General features: G+C 39.3%; 2 protein-coding genes across 2 annotated transcripts in view; both read left to right on the top strand.

Annotated features, from left to right (window-relative positions):
* SLC13A3 (solute carrier family 13 member 3) overlaps positions 1 to 5,143 on the top strand; it is a 54,110-nt gene extending 48,967 nt beyond the window's left edge. Inside the window, exon 13 of the mRNA XM_015888390.3 lies at positions 1,626 to 5,143. Coding sequence (XP_015743876.1) covers positions 1,626 to 1,805 — 180 coding nt within the window. The 3' untranslated portion in view covers positions 1,806 to 5,143. The remainder of the gene's footprint in view (positions 1 to 1,625) is intronic.
* A 12,795-nt stretch (positions 5,144 to 17,938) lies between these two features.
* On the top strand, positions 17,939 to 23,802 carry OCSTAMP (osteoclast stimulatory transmembrane protein). The gene is made up of 3 exons (XM_015888381.3): positions 17,939 to 18,000; positions 19,557 to 20,607; positions 23,265 to 23,802. Exons 1-3 carry the CDS (start codon positions 17,939 to 17,941, stop codon positions 23,586 to 23,588), a joined length of 1,437 nt encoding a protein of 478 aa, XP_015743867.3. The 3' UTR covers positions 23,589 to 23,802.
* The last annotated feature ends 544 nt before the right edge of the window (positions 23,803 to 24,346 follow it).

The following is a 24,346-nucleotide window of genomic DNA, read 5'->3' as shown; positions in this document are numbered from 1 at the left end:
GATGGATGGATGGATGGATGGATGGATGGCAACTGCATATTTTAACTAACAAGTGACATCACAGCTTCATGGGAGTGGAATATAGATAGGGAAAAGAGCATAGAGGAAAAACAATTAAACAATTATTCTCTTCCCCCCTCCGTGCCAGCTTCCCAGTTTAGCTATCAGCTTGTCATAAGTATAAATCAGCTGACATGGGGTCCTTGGATGTTCAAAGTCTATGTCTTTCACCAAAGGATTCTGAGTAAATGTGCAAATCTGGATAACAGGATTATTTCTCTTATTGACTGGTTAAAGAATATAAAGGGATGAATAGAAATTCTTATGCAAATATCTGCAGTGGGAACCAGCTCTTACAAATTTCTTTGTAAATGGTCTGAGCTTAGGGTGGAGTAATGCATTGGCAAGATTGCAGATGAGGCAACAATTTGAAGGAAAAGAAAACAAGAATTGCAAAGCACTCTAAGACCAACTCATGATCTATGTGGCAACTCAAGATCTATGGAGCACACATTCTCATTGTTATTTTGTGTGGCCCTTGGAGGCCAAAAAGAGTAAAAAGAAAAACTATGGCCAAAAAACTGTTGCTTACTTCTGACCAAATTGTGAAATGGTTCCTATCCATATTCACCATAATATTGTAAGAATATAAATGTAGACACCAGCTGGAACTCTCAGGGAAGGACATGGGCCATCTCCATACACCTTTCGTAGCTACTACTCATCTTGCCTTATATGTACAGTATTACGAACATATCCAGCAGTAAAGCATGGCTGTATCTCAGTCAGAGCTGAGATATGATTAGCAAGTGAGGTCTAAACAAACGATGGCTGGTATTGGGAAAGTTATTCCTCGTGTTGGTAAACTTTTATAGCTAGTTGGATCTTTGAACAAGTAACTGCAGTTTCATTTCTCACACCTGCCACATTTCATTAATGATCAAGTTTGCAGGACCTGAGGATATTAATTTATTACTCTCTTGTTTTAAAATAGAAAATAGGAGTATAGTAATTATTTGAACTTTAATTCCTTTAGCAGCTCATTATCAAAGGTTCAGGAAAAGATACATTCTCTCTCCCATCATGGTCTAAAATGCACATTTTCCACATTTACTCAATGAATAAATTTCTGTCTTCTTACTGGACTTTGACTTCCTATGAAATTCCTGCACTAAGATATTCTTGGCTTCCCTGATCAGGAAACAGTGTCTGAAATCCCATGCTTAATGCAGTTGCACATATGGTTTTCTGGAAGAGGAGAGAAGAGGGAGGATGTAGGAAATATGGAAAGCTATTCATGAAAACAAATAGCATAGAATATTTTGAATTAGATCTAATGAGTCTAAATTAAGAGGGATCTATTTCAGCTGAATATTAGAAGAAATATCCTAATGGCAAAAGAACCCAACAACAGAAGGAAATATCTGGTGTACCGTTGAGTCCCTCTCCAGACTGAGGCTGAACAGCCACCAGTCGTGGATCATGGGGCTCTAAATTTCTGGAACTGAGCAGTGGGTTGGGCTTAATGACTTCTAAAGCCTGCTCCAGTTTTACAAGTCTGTAATGACCCAGAGCCTGCATCCTAAATCAAAAGCATTTTCTCCCCTTGCTTTTCCCCTCTACAGGCGAGAACTGGCCTGCTGATGAATTTGATGGGAGTCTGTCTTCTGAGCTTGGCCATCAATACTTGGGCTATGAGCATCTTTCAGCTGGGCAGCTTTCCTGCCTGGGCCAACATCCATATGGAAAATGCAACCACCCTACTGGGAGATGGCCAGAACATTACTTTGAACTTAATGAGTTAATTATAAGTAAAGCAACCTTATTCATGAGGTTGGGTGTGAAAATGTCTCTCCTCAAATCTGAGCACTAAATTAAATTGATATTGAGTACAGGTACGCATGGAGGGGTATACTGTGGATGTGCAGCCACCATAGGACCATCAAGTACTTTTGCTTGTTTTTACAAATCTTTGTGAATATTCATTGATTTTTATTTTTATTTTTTTGGTCTGACAAAAAGACTTTCTCATTTTCATTCAAAGAATTATCAAGTAGCTTTAGGTTTAGTCGTTCACTGTTTGAGGCTTGGAAGATCTTTTCCCATCTTTTCTTGTCTGAATAAATGGAACTATTTTCCTTTACTAAAGAGGATTATTGCCTAAATATAGAAGTATCTGGCTATTTAAATATAGCAGCATATTGCCATCTGAATATAGAAGCACATGAGCAAGTAAAACAGTGTATCTTTCCTTGAATTGGAAAGTCTTTTAAAGATTTCAGACTATATATTCTCTGCCAGATACAGGTACAGCAGGTTATCAAAGCAGAAATTAAAAAAAAAAACAAATCGTATGACCTTGTTTGACTAGGGTGGTGACAACTTGGTTGAATCTGTTGCTGTTTAGAAGAAACCAGGAGCACAGATAATATTGACAAAATTACAAATCTGAGTTGTTCTGAAAGATAAGAGAGATAAAATGGAAAAGGTATGGGTTTGCATGTATGTGCAAAATATGTTTGGGAGAGTAGTGAACGTAGTAAGACAAGCAAAGCTCCTCATTTTCTGCATGAGTTTCATAGACTATCTGTAAACAGAATAGTCATAATAAAGTCAAATGATGAAACTCAGGATGAGGAACTGGCCAAGGCAGCCAATTCTGCTGAACACGGATAGGAATTCGTGGTGACCAAAATGCTGTGATCACCCATTTCGAGAGTTTCATTTCTCAAAATCGTTGAAAACACTGGTACTTGTTAAAGAGCATGTCAGTGGATCAACAGTCATGACTCATTGCCTTTTACATTTGTTTCTTGAAGCCAAAGAGCTCATTTTGTGTGTTTTGTATTTTGCCTCAACAAATACACTCTGTCCTCCCAGAATTATGTGCCTAGGGATTTTAATTATATTCTTGATAAACTCTATATGTGCATGGTGATCTCTAAACAACTTCTCCAGAGGTACACAACCTGAAGTTGTTAGGCTGCTCTTGGAAGTATTACCCCAGATATACCCCAAACTTGTTCTCAAATTGTAGTTTTTTATGTGATAAAAAAGGGACAATTATTCAATATATGACTAGAGAGTAGTCATGCTAAATGTAATTAATGTTAATCACATGTACATATAAGTCAAATGAAATCATATTTGGTTTTTGTCAAAGACATGCCCACGAATTTTTGGAGTGTAGTTTCCAACACTACTATTTACAGTTCAAATAAGTCCTGCAGCACAGAAAAAGTTGGGTGCTCACAACTGACGTACAACATGCTTACCAGTCCAGTAAATGTGAAGCAGTTTACTGGAAAAAAGAGAGGAATGGAGACTTTCTGAATTAAAATTATCCTTTCACAAAAAGCAGTTACTATGAAAAATTGTCACTCAGGCATATCTTTAACACATCCATTATAGCCAGACAGATTATATCCATTATCCAGTTCTTGTGGTCTCTTGCAATGTAATGCTAGGTTGCTGACAACAATAACTTCTCACCTGGCTAGATATATACAATGTTCTGTACCTCAAGGAGCATTGGAAGTGTTTTAGATTCATGAGACCATTCATCCAGCTAGCTCGGTATTGAAAATGATACTGATTGTGATTCTGCAAACTTGAGGATAGATTTTTTTTCAAGTTCCATCTGGAGATACCATGATCCAATACAGATGTTCCCTACAAGTAGAAAGTAGTAGTAGTAGTAGTAGTAGTAGTAGTAGTAGTTGGTATTAAATGCTTGATGCTCAATAACACCAACTTTATCAGAATTAGGTCTAATAGGAAACAATTGATCCTCAACTGATCATGATATGTAACATGAAGGTCATGACCTTATATACTTATGAAAAACTTCCCAAAAGTTCATGAACATTCACTGGGGAACTTGTCTGTTCATTCATCACAGTTTAGAAACACAGCTTGGATCATTTAATAATGGTCACAACAATTTTTTTATCCATACATTGTCCTTCAACTTAAAATGTTGCAAGAGCTTTGTCAAAATTAACTCCAGTATTTGGGTGGAACAGATGGATTTAATGCTAGCCAATAGAGATATCTGGATCCAGCTTTTCCTAGAACTGAAACCTAGTTGATCCCATGGACAACAACAACATTTTGAAATGGGAACTTAGTCAGTGCTAGACTCCACCATGTATTATTGCAGGCTATGCTAGATTCCTTCAGTGTTTTCTTGACCCCATTAATGTCAGGAATTTGAGGTAATCCAAAATGCATCAAAAATACCATTAGACTTAAGTGCAGTGTGTATGAATGAGAGCTAAACTGGTATTAAGGTTTGTTTTGCATTGTTGCCCACTATGTTATATTGCCCCAAATGCACTATCTGACTTCATATCTAGAATAAGGTAATATGCTGGGCATAGACTAGAATGTGGTTTCTCTTTAGATATGCCATTGCTCATTGGAGAAATTTGTTTGGTACAAAGTAAAATGGCAAAGGTCCACATAGTGATGGCAATAGTCATTGCCAGCATCATACGTGAGAATGCTTTATCACAGGTCATGATGACCATATAGATCTCTTTCGGTCTAAATCATGAAAATGGTAAAAGTCTTGATTGTTGATCTTGTCATGTCCATTAGTCATTCGTGAGGAATTATTGTTGCTTGGATTTGGGAGAGGGAAGTTAAAATCTGATGGGTTTTTGTATTGATTGATGATCTTTGTACTTTCAGTGAAAGTGTTTGTATATGAACATTGATTCTAATCACCACTGTAAACTTGATTCTGTGTTATACTATTAGATATGTGTGTAAGAAACGGACTTTCAGCAATTGTAAGATCAATGTGGAAAGCGTGCTTTGGAAGATACAATATGAGGAATTGTGCTGGGGGTGGAAGGAAGCTCAGCAATGAATTCTTGCTGTGATGAATTTTCTTATCCCTTGTTGCCTAGACTTATTCAGGATCTGGAGCATATGTGGCAAAGAAAGCTGCTGGGTGCCTCTCTTGTTAAAGTTCATGTCACTATAAAAATTACATTAAATCGACATCACTGATGTGGAAATAGGAAAAGGTCAAACTAAAAGCATTGACATATAACTAGCCAAGTATCAGATTACAAAACTCCAGATGCCTAAGATGCGTAATTGTGATGACTGAGAATAAAATGCACTCATTACTCTCTTGTACTGTTACATTCTGTATTTGTGAGTCACAAGGAAAGGATGATGTTTAGCCTTTTTTTCATGAGCATGACATCTGTTGCCCAAATAAAGTTATTTATTAATTCCCACACTATAAAACAAGATAATTGGGTTGACTTGGCAATCAAGGGACCAATTGTACAATTGTAGGGCTACCAGATCTGGACTGAAAAAATCCAGGAAACCACTAGATGGCAGCAGAATGTTGAGGTTGATGCCATAGTTGTCTGCATTTTTGCATTGCAGAAATGGTAGCCTTAAGGGAATGAAATGTATTGCTAGAACTAGGCTGCAACGCTATATAGATTTCTTGACACCAAGTATTATTAAGCTTCTTTAAAAAATTACACAGAGAGACTATAACTGATAAATCACGATGCTTATTAATCACTGATAAAAAAAATAGTAAAGTCATTGGTTTAAAAAGTACATCCTGAATGATAGGAGAACTTAATCCAACACCCTTCTTTTCTAGCTATATTATGGCCACCCTGCTCCTGTGCCCAGGGAATAAAAATTTAAGCAGTACAATTTTTCCATCTAAAAAACTATGTATGGAAAATAAGCCAGTATTGAACGTTTCTGTATTGGGTATAATTACAAACACAGCCATTAAAAAAAAAAAGAATTTTAATGCTATTTTATTTGGTCTCTATAAACTTATCTGTTTTTTTCAGGAACCTTGCATCTGTTACCATACGGTATAGCTATTACTCTGAAAAGGGGGGGCCCACCTATTTTTAGCTATGGGTGCAGCCACTACTGGCATGTGGTCTTTGATGTGCATGCTTGCCCAGACCCTAAAAAAATTAAGGCTCTCTTGATCAAGCTTGATTCTTGGCAATGTAGTTTATTTGGCAATAATACTGAAGTCATCTGACATTGCCTTCTTCTAAGATGTGTTTTGATTTCCCTGTCTTAAAGAAGCTATGCAGGTGCGTTTTCCTTTTTGTTCCAGTATGCTTTCATACTGGAGAGTTTTGAGATTTTTTTTGGTTTGGGCCTCATGCTAGAGGCCTCCTTAAAAGGGGCTTATATAGCTTTAGATGTTATATTAGCTACCGACCAGAAGGAGGCACTGTGCAACCACTTTCATCCTTACCAGGACTCTTAGGCATAGGTACCCTCCATACTAGATGTTCTGTGTTCAACCCTTTAATGGGATTTGAAGCCACAAGCTTAACTATAGGGTGCATTTAGCTTTAGGGCTATCTTGGCCTGGCTGTCAGTAGCTTACAGGAAAGGTGAATAGAGGTGAAACTAATAGAAGAGAATGTCTGTAGCTCGGGGTTGAACTGTGGAGTCCTTGGTGCTCTCTGAGCTTGATTGTTTGATTGCAGACGTTTCATTACCTCATTAGGTAACATCATCAGTGCAACATCTGCATTCAGACAGCCAAGCATTCACGTCTGCATTCAAACAAACAAACAATGAAACGTCTGCAATCAAACAACCAAGCTCAGAGAGCACCAAGGACTCCACAGAGGTGTAACTGGTCATGTAGTGCCTCCTACAGGTCAGTAGCTAATATAACATTTCCTTGTCTCGCCAACAATCCTGTGCTGTCTTAGTGGTCTCCCATTCATGTATTAACCAAGACCAACTCTGCTGAAGTTTTCAATATCAGCCAAGGTTGGCTAAGTGCTGCCCCTGCAGGGGCCAAAAAAAGTTTCTTTGCTACATGATTTAAGATGACTGTTGAAGGCTCTACAATGCAGCATACCTGGTATAGTAGCTTTTGGAGACACACAGTAGCAAGCATTCAGGAATGGGCACTGTACCAAACTAGTATTATGGAACATAACACACAGAAATTGCACAACCTTGAAACAAAATCAATATTTCTTCTGCTACCATAAGGTTTAGCTCTTGACTGAGAATATTTTCTTTCATCCATTTTAACTTCTTGGATAGATCAGAAACATAAGGACTTTCTCCAGTTGGACTCAATTTCTGGGATCTATGTGGACGTAGCTGTGAAGTTTTCTGGGCAACAGTGTGGAAATGGTTTGCCACGGCTGCCTTCTAGGGATGTTTTTCTGACTCCTGGTCATCTTCCATCTGAGTACTAACCTGGTCTGATCCTCCTTAACTTTCTCCAAGTTGCTGGGTGCTGTCATCTGCTGTAGTGTTTGTTTGTTTGTTTGTTTGTTTATTTATTTATTTATTTATTTATTTATTTATATTGTTTATATTACCACTCATCTTACAAAATATATTCCTGGGTGGCTAACAACAATCAACCACTATAGACATATAAAAATACAATTTAAAAAAAAACCCTACAGGGTTAAAACCATCACACATCGGATCATATAAGCCTACAAGTCTCCAGACCCCTGCTTGTTTTACATGGCTGGGGAGATAGAAATATTTCTAGGTGATTATTATTTATCTCCTAAAGTATTTATCTTGTTAGCATAACTTTTCAACCATTAGCTTTAAAACAACTGACTGGTGTGACTTAACACAAATTCATCCTATTTAGTTGCTACGTCACAACCACCCAAATTAGAGATACAACTTTTAGTTGATAATCTGAGATGCTCCTATCAATGGAAATAATGGCTAGTTGGTTTTATGATACACACTGTTGCTTGGCATTTATATTGATAATATAGTGACCTCTGGTTACAAAGCAGAACCTTGTTTTCATGTAAAGCAAAAAGTGGAACAGCTTCACCCTCTCTACAGAAAACTTAACTTCTTCCAGAGTGAAAGCTCCCTTAGTTGAATAGATCTCACTCTAGATGGAATTAGTATATTGTGGGAATATTTACACAACAGGTTTACCAGTTGTTAACCGTGGCTTACTTAAACTAACGTGTTAGGTTTGCATGACACACTGGACTGAAAATTAACCACAAAAGTAGGTTTCACATGTGGTATAAGGGCATCTACAAAGTGCCAGACTGGAAGCTTAGCTTAAAGCTTCCCCATGCTGTCTGGGGAATTCTGGGAGTTGAAGTCCACACATCTTAGAGTTGCTAAAGTTGAGAAACACTGGCTTAAAAGGATTGTGCCCCCCAAACTGGAGTGGAAATATAAGCTATGTTGACGGTCTGTGAAGTGGCACAACAATTTAATAGGAATACTTAAAATACACAACTGGATAGACTGCTTGTTCTCTTGAGATGCAATTTTGAGTATGGGGAAAGCTTAATCCATTGTCTCCTTTGCTCTGCACACAGAATAAAAGTCTAGTACCCCTGGAATACCTTTGTGTAGCTCTCTGCTCTTTGGATTGCACATTTTCAGTCAATGGGATTTTAGGAGAAGATGCCAGTCTTGCATGAATCACTGCAACTGACATATACATGTACTGTATTCTCTCCATGCTATAGCCTTGTTAGCTCAACAGGCACCACTGTGGTGAAATAACAGCATTTGGCCACAAGGAGACAGTATTGTGTTATACAGGGGAAAAACAGACTGTTCATAATACCAGGTAGTCCCCAGGTTAAGAAGGCCCAGTATACAGATGACCCATAGTTGAGTATGGAACCTATTTTGGCAAAATTTGAGTTAAATACACAATAGTTTGAGTTAAGTATGCAATACTGCTTATACTGTATTATACAGTAATATTGTTCTGGCTTACACACAAATTCGATTTAAAGACAGACCTTGGGAATGGAACTCGTTCTTAAACTGGGGACTACCTGTACTGTACTGTACAGTATGTATTTTTTCACATGCTTTAGACAATATTCCAGATAACTGACAAATTATCCAAAGAAAAGGAGAGCTGCTGTTTAAAAGAACTTGTGCTCTTTCTGTCTCTCTCTTCCTGAACAAGAACCACCGTCAGATGCTTTGATTAACATCTATACATTTTCTAAAAAGTCTTCTGTACAAACATTTGCACTACTCGTCAACCAGAGAATGAATAAATCAATTCATCAGATGTGGAGACACACGCTCGGAATATATCTACTGCAGAGATTATTAAGATGTGTCACTGATACAGGGATCTGAGAGTGTTAATGCCGGATCAAGAGCTACGGGAAACAAAATGTTCTGCAATTATTAGTAGAATCCAACTTTGGAGAAGTCTGTTACAAGCCTTCCCATGATGAGTTGGATCTGGGCTGCATTTACCAGAGGATGGGGTGGGGGTGCAGAGGGAGGGACTCTGTGCAAACCCTCTTCTCTGCATTTTCCTGGGTTCTCCAAAAACTGCCCTGGAGAAATGGGGGATCCTCTGGAGCAGCCTTTCCCAACTGGGGTTCTGCAGAACCAGAAGAGGTTGCTAGGGCTTCCGTGAGAGACTGTGGTTTAAAAAAAAGCACCTTTTTTTTAACCTTGTGCACCACACAATGCTAGCGCCTGCAGTGGTGGGAATTTTTATGTGCCATGACTCAGCTGCCATCTTGCTGTTGTAAACATTATAAAAATGGATTGTATACATTAGATATGAATTCTATTGTGAAGTTTTTGTATTTTTTTGCCATTTTTGTGCAGGTGTTCCTTGAGACCTGAAAATTATTTCAAGGGCTCCTCCGGGGTTAAAAAGTAGAGAAAGGCTGGTCTGGAGCCTCGTGAGAGGTAACAAAGAACAGGAGAAATCACCAGCTCCAGGTTCCTTGTGCTTTCACAAACTGAAAGAATCTGTTTATTCCCAGATTAATAATTTATCAAATCTATCATGTTTCCTTTCCTGAGCTGCTTTTCTTATGGATAAGAGAGGAATGAATGTATAGATAGCTGGAATAATACTTCTGAAGAACCGATTCTTAAAATGGCATTGAGGTTAGGCCAAGAAATCATTGCAAATTATCAGGACTGTGATTTAGGACTAGCCTAAAATGATGTGAGATTGTGGGGGACTAAAGTTGGATAGGAGAATTATTGCAAGGAGGTACAATCAGACAGCAGACAGAGTAATATGGTTCTTAGTGGGCCTTACTCTGTATAGCAAATACTTCAAATTGTAGCTTTAACTGCTTTAATATAAAAGATATTTTTGATAAGAAGGGCTTAATGTGTGTTTTTATTATTTCAAATGCCTATTGAGGTCTCATTCTTCTATACTTGGACAAATTTGGGATTAAATTAAGAAACGGCTTGATAATAACCTGCACTGGTCTATAAAAGCTAAGTTATTTGATACATATAACAACTTGTAATTTTAAATTTTGGAAGGACAGTCACATCCACTAAGATTGTTTCTGACAGTCCTCAACAATTTTATTTATCTGCGGGAAGAGGAAGAGGAGAAGGGAGAGATTCAGGTCCTAAGGCATTGCAAAAGAATTTACATGTCAGAGCAGGGCAGAATTTGCAAACAAATAACATAGCAAGGCATGGACGAAAAGAAGTCTAACAAAGCTTGATAACTTTGTGTGTGATCCCTGATTAACTTCTAATAAAACCAGCTGTGCTTGAATTCAAAGCCACACACTAGGACACATATTTAATGGAAGAACCAGCTGCACAGAGACCATATTTTGTTATGCATTTATGTGAAATGTGTGGCCAAGCTGTGGGCCACTTGAGACCCTCCAAGCCCTCTGCTTTCAGCCCCAGTGCTCCCTTGGAATGGATTGCTATGTTTGGATCCTTTCCTCCATGGGGGGTGGAGAGGTGCAGGGCAAAAAAGGTACTCTCAAAAACTCTGACCTCTCCAGATCAGGCCCTTTTTACCCATTTAGGGATGACTGAAAATAGTATCTTAAGCCCCTGCAAGGGTGAGAACACCCATTACATCTCAAAAAGAAAGGGAAAGGAACACAAATCTGAAAATTTCAGCCCCACCCTTTCAGTGATGTCATGACATCCATGGCCCTAGCTGTGAGGCAGGAAACAAAGAGATAAATTAAATTAAATTAAATTAAATTAAATTAAATTAAATTAAATTAAATTAAATTACAATACAATACAATACAATACAATACAATACAATACAATACAATACAATACAATACAATACAATACAATACAATCCTGCTCTATTGTTAAGGAAAATTATTGGAACTTTAATGAAATAGTCTTCATTATGAGGAGAGCACTTCTGAATCATAATGCTGGCAAGGATGGAAACAGAGCTGAAGAATTTATGTCTCTTTCCCTTGTTCCTTCTCTTGCCTGTAAACAACATGATCTCTAATGCATTACCAAGAAGGAGAGAAAGAGCAATGCATCACCTTAAAAATCTAGCACAAATATGGATCATGGCTATGATTGAAATGGGATTCAAATGCACCTCAACTTATGGGGAAGACTGTGAGTGATGTGCCTACTCAGTCTTCTGTCCAAATGCTGGCTGTGGGAACAAGTAAACCTCCCCCCTCCCCTTCTTAATTTTCTTTTTCTTTAAATTAGTCTTGGGCCAATTCCACGCTGATTGTCTCCCATGCTTCTCACAGCTGTTTCTTAAGCCATCTTTGGAAATTCCAGTCTGGATTGCAGAGCATTGGCAACAGCACTGGACTGGGTCTCAGTCTGGACTATGGCCACTGCAAGATCTGATCGTTCATTTCTCAGCTTCTTGCCCTTCCCATCCATGCAGGGAAGGCAAGACTCACTGGATGGCTCCTGTGTGGATTGGTTTACCAGCTCCTGCCTTTTCCTTTTAGAGATTGTTCCTTCCTAACTACAGATAGTCCTTGAGTTACGATGGCAATTGGGACCCGTATTTCCATTGCTAAGTTATGCGGTCATAAAGCTCAATGTCATGTGACCACATTGCTTAGTGATGGCAATCCCAGCACTCCTCATTGCTGTCATTAATCAAATTCCGCTGGTTGTTAGCCAATACAAGCCATTCCTGGCTTGGTCCCTCCCAGTCCAAAGCCTCGGTTCTTCCAAGGTAACAGACTGCCTCCCCTTCAACTCTCCCCAACTGCCTAATCCCCCCACCTCCACATTCTCTGCTCTTTTGGCTGCCCTGCACCCTGCCTTGTGGAGCAGCAAGCAGCCCCAAAACTGTGGCTCTGGGGCTGCTTGCCACACTGTGGCTCAGGGGCTTCTTGACCTGCCACAGCTCTTTGAGCCATGCACAGCATGATGCCACAGCCACCCAGGGAAGCCGCAGCTGCCCCAGCCCAGCCCAGCCCAGCCCAGCCCAGCCCAGCCACAGCTCCCTTGCTGCCCTGCACTCCGAGACCTCTGCCTTCCTGCGCTCTGCTGCACCAACTGACCTTTGCCATCTTCTTGCTCCCCCTGCTGATGAGGCATGCCCAGCCTGGCCCTTCATGAGGCAGCTGCTGGCCATGTGAGGCCTTCTTCTTCCCCAGGTCTCACAAGGAAACTGCTGTGTGTGACCTCAGGAAGAAAGCCTCGTGCAGCTGCCTCGTGAAAGGCCAGGCTGGGCGTGCTTGGTCAGAAGTGGGAGGAAGAAGGCAGCGAAGGTCAGCTGGGGCAGCAGAACGCAGGGCAGCCAAAAAGGCACAGATGAGGTGGGGAGATAGGTAGGTGGGGAGAGTTGAAGTGCCCCTGTAATCATAAGTGCAGGTGGGCTGCCAAGTGCCTCAATTTTGATCATGTGATTGTGGGGGCACTGCAATAACCGTAACTTCGGGGACTGGGCATTAAGTACCATTTGTTCAGTGCCACTGTAACTTTGAATGGTCACTGAATGAATGATCATCACTCGAGGGCTACCCGTAATTCCTTTCCTTTGCTTTCCAAGAAATTTGCCCACAGGGATGCCTTCATCCCCCTCTCCCCAACCCATATTACTTGCTTTGACACTTATACAGATCCTTTCCTTTTTTTCTTTTTTACCCCTTGTGATTCCATGGTTGCGCTGATGCTACATTAAGCAAAGCAACCCTAGTTCCTGTGTAAGTCCGCAGAAACTTTATAGCAAGGACAAACTGAAATGAAGTAGCGGCATCTCTATGTTGCAACGAAAGGAGATTTAAAAAAAGAGAAAGAGAAAGAGAAAGAGAGAAGGGGAAGGGAAGGAAGGGAGCTTTCCAGTCTGTGGGCAGGGGGTGGGAATCAAGGGGAGCATGTGCCACCCAGCCCAGGCAGAAACCAAAAGGATGCTCATTGAGAGATATAACATGCAACATGAGCTTCTAGAATTAAGGATGATTCACTGACTTAATGGCCCATTGTTGGAACCACTGTAAGATTACCAGTAGCCCACCAGCAGAGAATATAGCCTGGTAGCTCAGGATGACACAGCTGCACAGGACAGTGACCAGCTGCTGGAAGGGAGGGAGCATGCCAGGCCCTGCAGCCAATCGGAATTGGGCTGTTGCTGCTAGAACAGAATGAAGCACAGGAGGCCATCTCCTGTAATATGAAGGCTCAGGTTGAAAAACAGCCATTGTGAATCAAAGCTGGAAAATACAGATCCAGGGTGCATTTGCAATGGGCTGAGAGTGGGAAAAGGATCTTATCACCCATTTGTGCCCTCTGGAAGCAGTGAGTAGCCTGTACTGATGATGGGCCAAAAGGGTGGATCTGCCCATGGAAAGGAGAACTCTGTAAACAGAGGAAACTTTTAAACAGAGAACTACCTCTGGCTGTCTTTGTGTGTGAAAGAAATTCCCAGGTTGCAGAGCCCACTCAGCAACAACAAAAGTTTGATGGGGTGCAAAGATTTGGCAAAGATCAGGAACAGGTTCTGGAGGTGGAGTCATGGCAACTGGACTTCTTTTCCTTTTGGTCAGAGACATTTTGCTACTTGTCCAAGCAGCCTCTTCAGTTTTGGACAAGTAGCGAAACATCTCTAACCAAAAAGAAAAGAAATCCAGTTGCCATGACTCAACCTCCAGACAAGTCCACCTGGATGACTGAGAATCTTCATAAACATATCAGGCACAGGGCAGCAAGGATTTTGCAGTATGCGTTATATATAAATATTTTGTGACTGAAAGCTGAGGGGGGCAGGCAAGGGAAATAGTGAAATAGTGGGAAATCTTTCCTGAAAATCTACTATCTCTTGGAATCATCCCTACAGAGTCTACCCCAAATTCTATTTTGGGAGTGGAGCAAGCACTGAAACCCACACAGGGAAGCCAGACATATGTTTTTTGTTTTTTGCAACAAACCAGCAACTCTACAGGCCAGTCGATCTCAGGGGTAGGTGGGTGAGAAGTACAAAGGATGGCTGCAGACAAGTTGCAAGGAAGCCAGAAAAGAAGGAAGGAGAGGGAAGAATTATGACAGATACAGTGGCCAGCTGGGAAGGACAGAGGAAGCAAGATGAGAAACCTAGGGTGTCTGGTTTGATATTACTTGGAGGATGTGAGTTACTCACGCTACACATTATTTTCACAGAGCTTTATTTTCCATGTTGAAGAATAGCTGAGCTGACTGGTCAACCCTGCCCTGCCACATGTTAAGGAGAGCAATAGGTGGTTGTTTCTCACATTGGCATGTGATGCTTGATGGGAGAGAAAAAGCAATTCTCCAAGTGCTTTCCTTAAATTGCCCCATATTAAAATGGAAAGATCTGTAATAGCCACTGGTTTCATTACTGGAGGAATAGAGAGCTTGGTCACTGGGGCAGCACAACTGATGTCAGCATACTTTTTCTGAAAACTCAGGCTTGGAGGATAACAGTTTTTTAAAAATATATAGATAAACGTTATTAAAATTGTACACATAAACATAAAAATACAATACATAAATATATACAGAAACATAAACCTGCATATACAAAACTAAATATCTAACTTTATATATATATATATATATATATATATATATATATATATATATATATATATGTATGTATGTATATATATATATATATATATATATATTCCACTTCTGCCCTTCACTTTCCTCATGGATCCATTCACCATTTTTTATTCTTTTATACCATTGTAGTCACTATTTAAATTTTTCGTTATCTCCCCTTATTTAATGTATAAAACCCTTTATCATCAAGCTATTTTTCTCTACTTCTGTAATATACAATCCATAAACAGACTCCAGTCTTTAGTCAAAGCCTCTGTAGATTTCTCTCTCACTAGATCTGTCAGTTTTGCCATCTTTGCAAGCCCATAACTGTAAATATCCAATCTTCAACATTTGGAGCTTCTTTATTTTTCCATTTCTGCAATATAATAATCTTGCTGCAGTGATCATATATAATAATAAGAGACTGTGCTTTTAACTCAGTTCTTCTTCCATAAATCCTAATAAGTACTGTTCTGCTTTCATCTGAAAAGGGATTCCTGTTATTTTCACCAGTGTCCTGTGGATGAGGATAACATGTTAACATGGCCACAAGGAAGAGCCCTAGAAGAGAAATGAGATTAAAAGTACTCAGGAAATACACAGGAAAGGAAGTGACTTCCTGTTGGGAGAGGGCCATAGATAGCTTAGAGTGGCTTCTCCAGGGGTGGAGAGGGACAGCTCTGGGCAGAAGTGGTACATGAGGATGGGGCTTGAATGGGGACATGTCAAAGGGGAGAACTTCCAGGTGCTCAGCCCTCTTTTCCCTCTGGCCCTGGGATTCCTCAAAGAGGTCCTTAAACTACCAAGGCCCTGCATTGAGTGAGAAGTATTTTTTGAACTATTTGCAAAATAAACAAAAATATACTTCTTTCCTTCTGGAAGAAAGTAAATCTCTTTCTTGCTGTTTGGAGGCTTTTAGAACCTAACATTCACACATACACACCCCACACAAAAATGGCTTTTTGATGAGATCAGCTATGATGTTTTTAGGCAGTATGAAGAGGCACATAGCTGAACAGATGTGAAAAGTGGAGACTTTTAAAAAGAATGGCCTGTCAAATGAGAAATATTCCCATCAACTCTCTTCTACTCAAGGCTAAGTGAATAAATACAAATATTTAAGGAAGGGGTGCAGAAAATGTGGTCTACAAAGTCTCAGAGTGGATGGGGCCAAAAATGTTAGCTTTTTTTTTGGTTGTTGTTGCATTTTTAGCAATTTCAAGGGCCAGTTTGATCTAGTGGTCAAGGCACCAGGCTAGAAAGCAGGAGGCTGTGAATTCTAGTCCTGCCCTAGGCATGAAAGCCGGCCGGGTGACTTTGGGTCAGTCACTCTCTTGCAGCCTAACTCATCTCACAGGGATGTTGTTGTAGGGAAAATAGGAGAAGGAACGAGTATTAGGTTTATTTGCCACCTTGAGTTATAAGAATAATAACAGCAGGATAAAAAATCTTTAAAAAAAAAAGAATGCCTTAGCTTAAATCACCCATTTTACCCCTTAATATCCCTAAGTGGATATCTGCAAAACCTGCTTTGGCCCTCAGACTGACAGAATGTGCACATTGCTATGTAATAAGATTTTAAAACACACACACACACACACACACAAATGCAGCAAAATTCCATTAATAACTAATAAAGAAAAGTTTTCTTCTCTCTGAAAGAGGAAGAGGAAGTGAGTTATATTACTCTTGTTCGTCATTTGGTTTCTGAGGTAAATTATTTCAACAGTTTCATAAGGAAAAAGGTTTCACATGGTGTTATTATTGCATTAAGCTACATGATTATAATATTAATAACAAATCCTGCCCACTCAGGCACTATGTATGCATTTATTTCTTTCATGTGTTCCTGAATCATTCATCTGAAAAGCAACCTCTTAGCATAATCATGGAATAAACATTTCAGCTAAATGTAGAGAAAATAATTAGGGGAAAAACACCAGTTCAAGCCGAGCTCAAAGCAGAGCAGACAACAGCTGAGCCTCAACAACTTGTAAAATATTAGTTTTTTTTCTTTCTTATTCACTAATGTAGGATTAATACCATGAATGGCAGTTGAGGGGGGCCCTAAAAAATTCATAAAAGTGCAGGATTGCCTTTTACTTCCTATCATAGTCCAGTCAGAAGGTATCTCTCCAAGCTGGTATTTATATTGCTTGGTTTTGGAGAGGGAAATGTTGTAAACAGAGCAGAAAGAGAAAGAGTTAAATACTCACCCTCCAGTTTTAATTCAGCTGCCACTGACTTAACCAGACATGTTCATTTCAGTGGGAACACTATCAAGTCTAGTTTGGCTCAAAGTTACTAAATGGCTGATTATTTGGATCATATTGGGGCAAATATTTGGGGACTGTAAGCAGACTTGGAATTTGAGAACATGTCATGGCATTCTAACAAAATGGTTGCCTCGGTAGGCATGGCTAGTCACAAGAAATCAATCTCCCTTATTGTTTTATTTATCCTCGGCTGTAAAACCTCTATGATATCGTTTTTGAGATATGGGCAACTGGAATACAGTCATGGAATTACATAATAAGTGCATTATGGCACTTGCTGTGTTTATTATAGATCTCTTGCTAATATCCCAAAATTGACTCTGCACTTTTACACTGTTATTATGCACTGAATGAACTGATGTTTTAAGTTGGGAACATGATTTCTAAGTGAGCACAGTGCCATCAAAATATGCTCACAAATATTAAAGTAGGAAGGGATCAGCTGAGTAAGTTGACCACCATGATTCAGTAGTAATTCAGAATGACCAATTTCAGTACAGTGCAAAAATAGATGCTCCCTAGCTTCTGCTTTTTCTGAATTGACTTTTGCAATACTAAGCATAGGTTTAACAATCTACCACTAGCACACACAAACAGGCTGGAAGAGATCCTTTAGAACTACAATTATTAGTCTCTTGTTCAGTATTCTTGGTGTGATGTTCATTCAGTGACAGCACAAATGGAGGGAATGGTGTTATGTGTTCTCCTTTAGGATATACCGCAGACTGGATTAACAACTTAAATGAACAATTAATGTGATTTTTAAAAAAAATAACACATATATCTCTTGTTATCTAAATTTAGATTTTCTGGAGAGGTTCTATCCCATTTTGTTGTGAGTTTCAATTAAGATGAATATTTTCAGGATTGCTGACTGTTTCCAAAGGAACTGGGGACTTCTTCATAAAACTGGGTATGTGTAGTTTTTTTTTGTTTTTGTTTTTAATTTATACAGTACAATACCCTCTCTTGTGTTAAGGGAAAAAAATTACTACGTTGCTAATAAGAATGTTCCATAAAAGAAGATATAGGTCTGTTAAACCTTATTTTGAGAACACTGTGCATTAAAAAGATTTGGGTAATATAGTTGAGAGTTGAATGGTTGTATTAACACAACTTGTATTATTCTGAAGTCAGTGCAAATGAGTTTCAGTTTATTGTTTGAAAAGAATATTTTGTAAATGTATATTTTTTATGGAGGAGTGCAGAGTGACTGCTTGAAGACTTCTTTTCAAACCAGTTCAAAAACAAGCACAGATTTAATAGTATCTGATAGTATTGAATGATTGCCTTGCAATGGTATTTCTTATTTGACCAATTTTAGCAGCCAGTTACAAACAATTTTGTTTTGGTATTTGCTAAAAGTTTATGGTTGTGTTGTCCCAGGAACTCTGGAGGGTTGTAGCCTGGCATACAATTTTGCCCAATAAACACACCTTGATAGAGATAATAAAGTATTTATTCTGAGCAGGGTAAGGTGCCTGGGAATCATTTCCAGAGCAGGCACGCTATTTGTCAATCAACACAACTTTTATACATTCTTGAAACAAAGAACTACATGATCATTGGCGGACAATAATTATTCACACCTTTGGGTGGGCAAAACACTCCCAAAAGGTGGGCACCACTGCCCAAAGGTGGGCGCTTGTTGTTGCTAAGGGAAATATGAGCTAGGTGGTTTCTTATCTTTCTACTTGTTAGCGCAGGTGAGTGCAGCTGGTTCCTCCTGGGGGGAGGTATCACTGTACTGGCACTTCTCAGCTCTAACTGATAAGAAATGCTGCATTCAAAGATTTAAAAATTTGGAGGGATTTGCAACTTAATTATCTGCTCTGCTCCCATCAGCTGGTGAAAGTCAGTTCTGGGCCATACATGTTTATGCTGCCTTCTTCAAATTAACCCTAAAATCACCATTACATCAGTTGCCAATGAATGCAATAGTATATCTTTTTTAATTGGGTAAAATGTTGGGCTAGGAGCAAAGAGACCCAGGTTCTAATCCATCTTCAGCCATCACTCTCTTTTGGCCTGACCTACCTCAAAGAATTGTTGTAAGAAAAAGTAGGGGAGAAAACACCGTGCACATTGCCTGGAGCTTCAGAATGAAAGGTGGGAAGTAAATCTAATGTATAAATGTATAAATAACTAAATTATGGCCTCACAAAGCCATAAAAAATGTCAGCCCTTGGAGACATAAAATTGCATGTTCAAAATATGTGTTCTGAATTTAAAACTTCTCAGAATTCTCATTCAAACTTGAGTGTGTGTATGGGTTTACCTATAGAGAGATATATGTGTTTCTCTATATATTTCAGCACCCTCCCCTCCAAAGATAAACCAATCTCATAGGAGATAAACAAAACCAAATTTGATTAGAAAAAGATATAAATATATATGAAATGTGTGTGTGTATATGTGTGTGTCAAACATTTCTAGCAATCAGAACTATTTTATGCATTACTGGTACAGGTTGGGAATCTGGACCTACATTTGGGACATTAAGTTCCCGGAGATACAAGAATTCATAGTGGATGCCTGGCTTGCTTACTCTACACCGTTACCATCCAGCCACAGCCAGCTGTTATCCTTAATTGTGACCTGCTCCTGCATCGCAGCATCAGTTGGAGGCCTCTTCCACTGCTGGATGTTTTCCTCTCTGCAATATTCCTTCCAGTTTTCTGCCTTGGCATCTTCTGCCCTTAGTTTCCTGGTGTTCTTCATCCTTTTTTTGGTGCATCCTGTCCGGTGCATGTTTACTATAATTGTGCCTACATTAGGCACTAAACAAGGGCGAAGGCTGCTCCTCTCTGCCTGCTTTATGATTGTAGCTGTCAACATTATCCCAAATATTATGAGCAATATCCAAGCGATCCTGCAAATCATTAAATGCACCTGCAAGAATTCCATGGACAGCCTTGTGACCTCAATGCTCCTTCTGGGTAATGTTTCCTGGGACTTCAGCCACTCTCTCAAGAGCATAATTGACAACATGCCAGATAAATTATTGAGTTCAAGGGATAGCCATGTTCAGTTTAAAAATCACAGCAATATCTTCCAACTAAATGAGAAAATGGTTAACACTAGCCAAAGTATCAAGAAAGATTTTTTGCATGCTGATATGCTAGTCCAGAAGGTCATACTCTTGACCAACCGGGTGATGGCTGGTTTATTTCTCTTCTATCTCCTTTTTCAAGCTACATGGTACCTGAAGAGCTACCTCACAGATCTTTGTTTTGATAATATTTACATTACCCCAAAGCTGGAAGATTTGGCTCGGGAAAACAAGACAATTGATTTACTGATTTGCACATCCAGAAAGTTAATTAAACCAACCAGCTTCAAGTTATCCAGAAAAGAACTCAAGGCTTCTCTCAGACATTTTTTTCTTCTCACATTAGTTCTAGTGGTGATACTGCTCATAATAGCAACTGACTACATTGCCTTTCATTTGGCACAAAGAACTGTAAATGAAGTCACCCAGATCCCTGTTGTCCCAGTTATCTTCTGGATAAAATATGATGTGAGTATGGAAGTCCGTAGCTTGGGCTTAAGTCAGTCTCTTTCAGCCTGGCACTTTTCAGATATGATGGGGCTGCAACTTCTCAGCTAGAGCCATGAAATGACATTTGCCAATGCATGTCAAATGAATGTTTCTGGGTTCACTATAGAATTTTAATAATATATGTGTAGCAAAATGGAATAGCTGAGCCCACAGGAAGGAAGGCCTGAGGCCTCAAACATCAAACGCCATCTATTTTCAGGGAGTACTTCACCTGACTTCCTTCCCCTAATTCCAGTGTATGACACAAGCAGGATTTTCACAACCGGTGCTGCACTTCTGGCAATTATAATGTAAGAACAAAAAGAAAAAGAAACAAATCAAGCAAACAAATCAACAAACCAATAAAAGGTAATAATTTCAATAGTGTAACCTCCTGGCCACGTAACATAACAAATGTGGCTAGAGATTTCAGCACCCTCCCCTCCAAAGATAAACCAATCTCAAAGGAGATAAACAAAATCAAATTTGATTAGAAAAAGATAAACTGTAAAAATGTTAAATATCTATAGTATTTAGTGCTGGTAGTGGTAAATACCCCTTGGTTAAAAAAGAAAATGCAAAAGAGAATGTAATGTTCTGGGCAGATCACAAGGTGTATGTGCCTAAGAGTCATACTTCTTTCATAGACATAAATTCTATGACTGTGCCTGTCTGGCATGTGGCTGTCTGGCTGTAAAAGTCAGCAGTCTGCTCTTTACAACAATACTGCATTGCATTTGATGATCAGTGATGGGATAACAACAAGTAATAACAATACTGCAATATGATAGTTCCTTATGAAGACTGGAAATAATTGCCTGCAACATTCCATCACAGAACTAGACCTTCTGAAACAAAATGAAGTTCAGAGTCTTGAGACAGTCCATCTTTTCAGATGGAAGAACATTTGAAGTTACTCTTTGTGCCCCAAATAATTTCAAATGCCTCTCTCACTTTTGCCCCTCACCTAATTGATAAGCTATCTGCTAGTTATGTGGAATGGATAGGGAAAATAGGAGGCAGAAGTATTAAATATATTTGCCACCTTGAGTTGACCAAAATATATAAAAGGTGGGAAAATAATAATAATAATAATAATACCTTTAACACCATCAAACAACAACATCTGCTATCCCAGGGAAGGACTCGACAGGTGGATAAAAATGCCAAATCCAGTCTAAGGATCTGGGTGACTGTGTGACCAACCATAATAATAATAATAATGCTTTGCTGTTGGCACTGTCAGGAAAATAGCAATCTTAATAAAGGTCACTGGGAAGGAGATTAAAAAAATATGCTTCTTCAGTCACAGGAAGCCTTATCAAGAGTACAAATAGCAGTGAGGAGAGATGGATCATCTTTCCTTCATTGCTGAAGGACGTGAGGTTAAAACTTATCCCTCCAATGCTCCCTGAGAATAGGTAGGTGGGTGGGTGAAAGAGTATGTATGTGTCCTGTTACGGCCACATCCATCAACATCATCCATATGTGCTGCCTTCAAGCATTCAACAAGGGCCAATTCAGCTAGCCTCCCAATGTTCAAATGTTATTATTCTTTCCCTGTAGTATTACAGGACAATTTATAGTATTATATTATAGCAGCCTTCCTTAACTCAGTGCTATCCAAAAGCAGTGGGATTACAACTTCCAGGATTTTAAAGTCTTGGTTATGCTAATTGCTAATTAGTATTGCTGATGTCTCAAGATACCAAAAATATAATTGATCAGGAAAGGATGGACTACATAGCCGTTATGACTGTTCAATTGTACTTTTATGTTGGTGTCCAAGAAATTTTTGACTGATTATTTGGAAAGTCAGATAAGATAGGTAATAGGCAGGTAGGTAGGTAGGTAGGTAGGTAGGTAGATAGATAGATAGATAGATAGATAGATAGATAGATAGATAGATAGATAGATAGATAGACAGACAGACAGACAGACAGACAGACAGACCACTTCAGTCCAAAAACCCTTAGTAGTATATGACAGGAACAGCAATGCCTATTCAACAATCAAATAAATACAATCATATACAATAAAACCTAGTACATCACAAAATAGTTAACCACAGTATGATAACAGTCATTCCTGGTGCTTGGGGCTCTATAACATTCAAGTTATAGACTTGACTTGACCTTCCTGAACAGCCAAGTTTTTGCAAGCTGGTAGAAGGTTTCTCTTTATGGCAGGAGCCACTCTCACTTGGGGTCCATGCTGTTCCAGGGGAAGGGAGCCCCCAGAAAGGAATGCTTTACAGTTTATAATTAGAGCTGCATTCTTGTATAACTTCTCATTGAACTTGTAGAAGTTATTTTTTTTCTAAGAGGGATTTTTTGCTTTGTGGAGTCATTGGTGCACTCTGAGCCTGGCTATTTACTTGCAAATGTTTCATTACCCAACTAGGTAACATCATCAATGCTAGTGAGTGTGGGGCAAACCCCACAGGAGCAAACCCCACACTCTTTAGCACTGATGATGTTACCTCGTTGGGTAATGAGACATCTGCAAGCAAACAACCAAGCTCAGAGAGCACCAAGGACTCCACAGCTTAACTCTGAGCTACATATATTCTCTTCTATTTTTTGCTTTATAACAGCTTCTGCATTTCTAATTAATAATTATTTTTATTGTTTCAGATCAAACTAAGTTTTGTTGGGTTGGAGCATTACATAATGCTTCCATTTGAGAGGCGGTACCATCAGAACCTGACCTTTGTTTCTTCTAACTGCTTCTTGCAAAAGCCAAATCCTCCTAACACAGCCTTGGCCCTGGCCACTGTGCTTCTCTTCTGCATCATTTATGCTACGGTATTTCTGGAAGCATACTCACACCGTCTACGCCGAAAAATTTCAGCCTCCTTTTTTGAGAGCCAAGAAAACCAGAGAATCCAGTACCTCTACAAGAAGCTTGTTAGAAAACAAAAGAAAAAAGAGCAAGAGGAGGCACCAGTGCTTTGTTGAATGCTATTTTTCAAGAGCAATTTGCACCACTCGAGGAATTAACAATGATTAAAACCAGTATTATACAATCACAATTCAAAAGGAAAAAAGCAATAGAGGGCAAAATAGAAACTGGATGATACACAGCCCAAAGTAGCACCAGTAAATATATAGGTTTATCATAAAAGAAAAGATAAAGTCTCATTCAAATCAAGCTCAAATCCTGATGATTACATAGACATACAGCACACATTGATTTATTTGTTTATCAGGTTTATAAGGCTGCCCAACTTGCAACAACTCTGGGAAGGATACAAATTAAAAAGAAAGCCTAATACAAAAGATGAAAGATGCCAGTACCCAGGGCACCAACATAACCAGCATAGCCACCCACATAAATAGCACAATTGCTTTTTGAGGACACCAACTCCAGGTAACTCAGAGCTTAGGGAAAAAGCCAGGTCTTCAAGGCCCATTTAAAGACAGGAAGGACAGGGCTATTTGAAAGTCTGGGGGAAGACTATTCCAGATGCACATTAGAAAGGGGCAGGGCTTTGTTTGTGTGGTTGTGGCTGCCATCTTGATTTTTTTAATACCGCCCCCTGCTTCATGGATATCCCTGATTGACAATATAGTTTCTGCATTATTTCCTGCCTCAAAACATCAGAAAACAGTAGTACCTAAAACCTTTGGCCACCGTGGTAGCAAGAGTTCCAAGGGGTACAAAAAAAGGGGGGTTGGTGGCTACTTGCAGCCCTTGGGCTTTATTGATTAGTTAG

The sequence above is a fragment of the Python bivittatus genome, unplaced genomic scaffold, assembly GCF_059951505.1.
Source record: "Python bivittatus isolate LINGU-HERP-01145 unplaced genomic scaffold, Pbiv_v1 ctg000700_np1212, whole genome shotgun sequence".
Classification (NCBI taxonomy): Eukaryota; Metazoa; Chordata; class Lepidosauria; order Squamata; family Pythonidae; genus Python; species Python bivittatus.
Note: the sequence above shows the minus strand (reverse complement) of the source record. Positions and strands in the feature narration are given on the sequence as shown.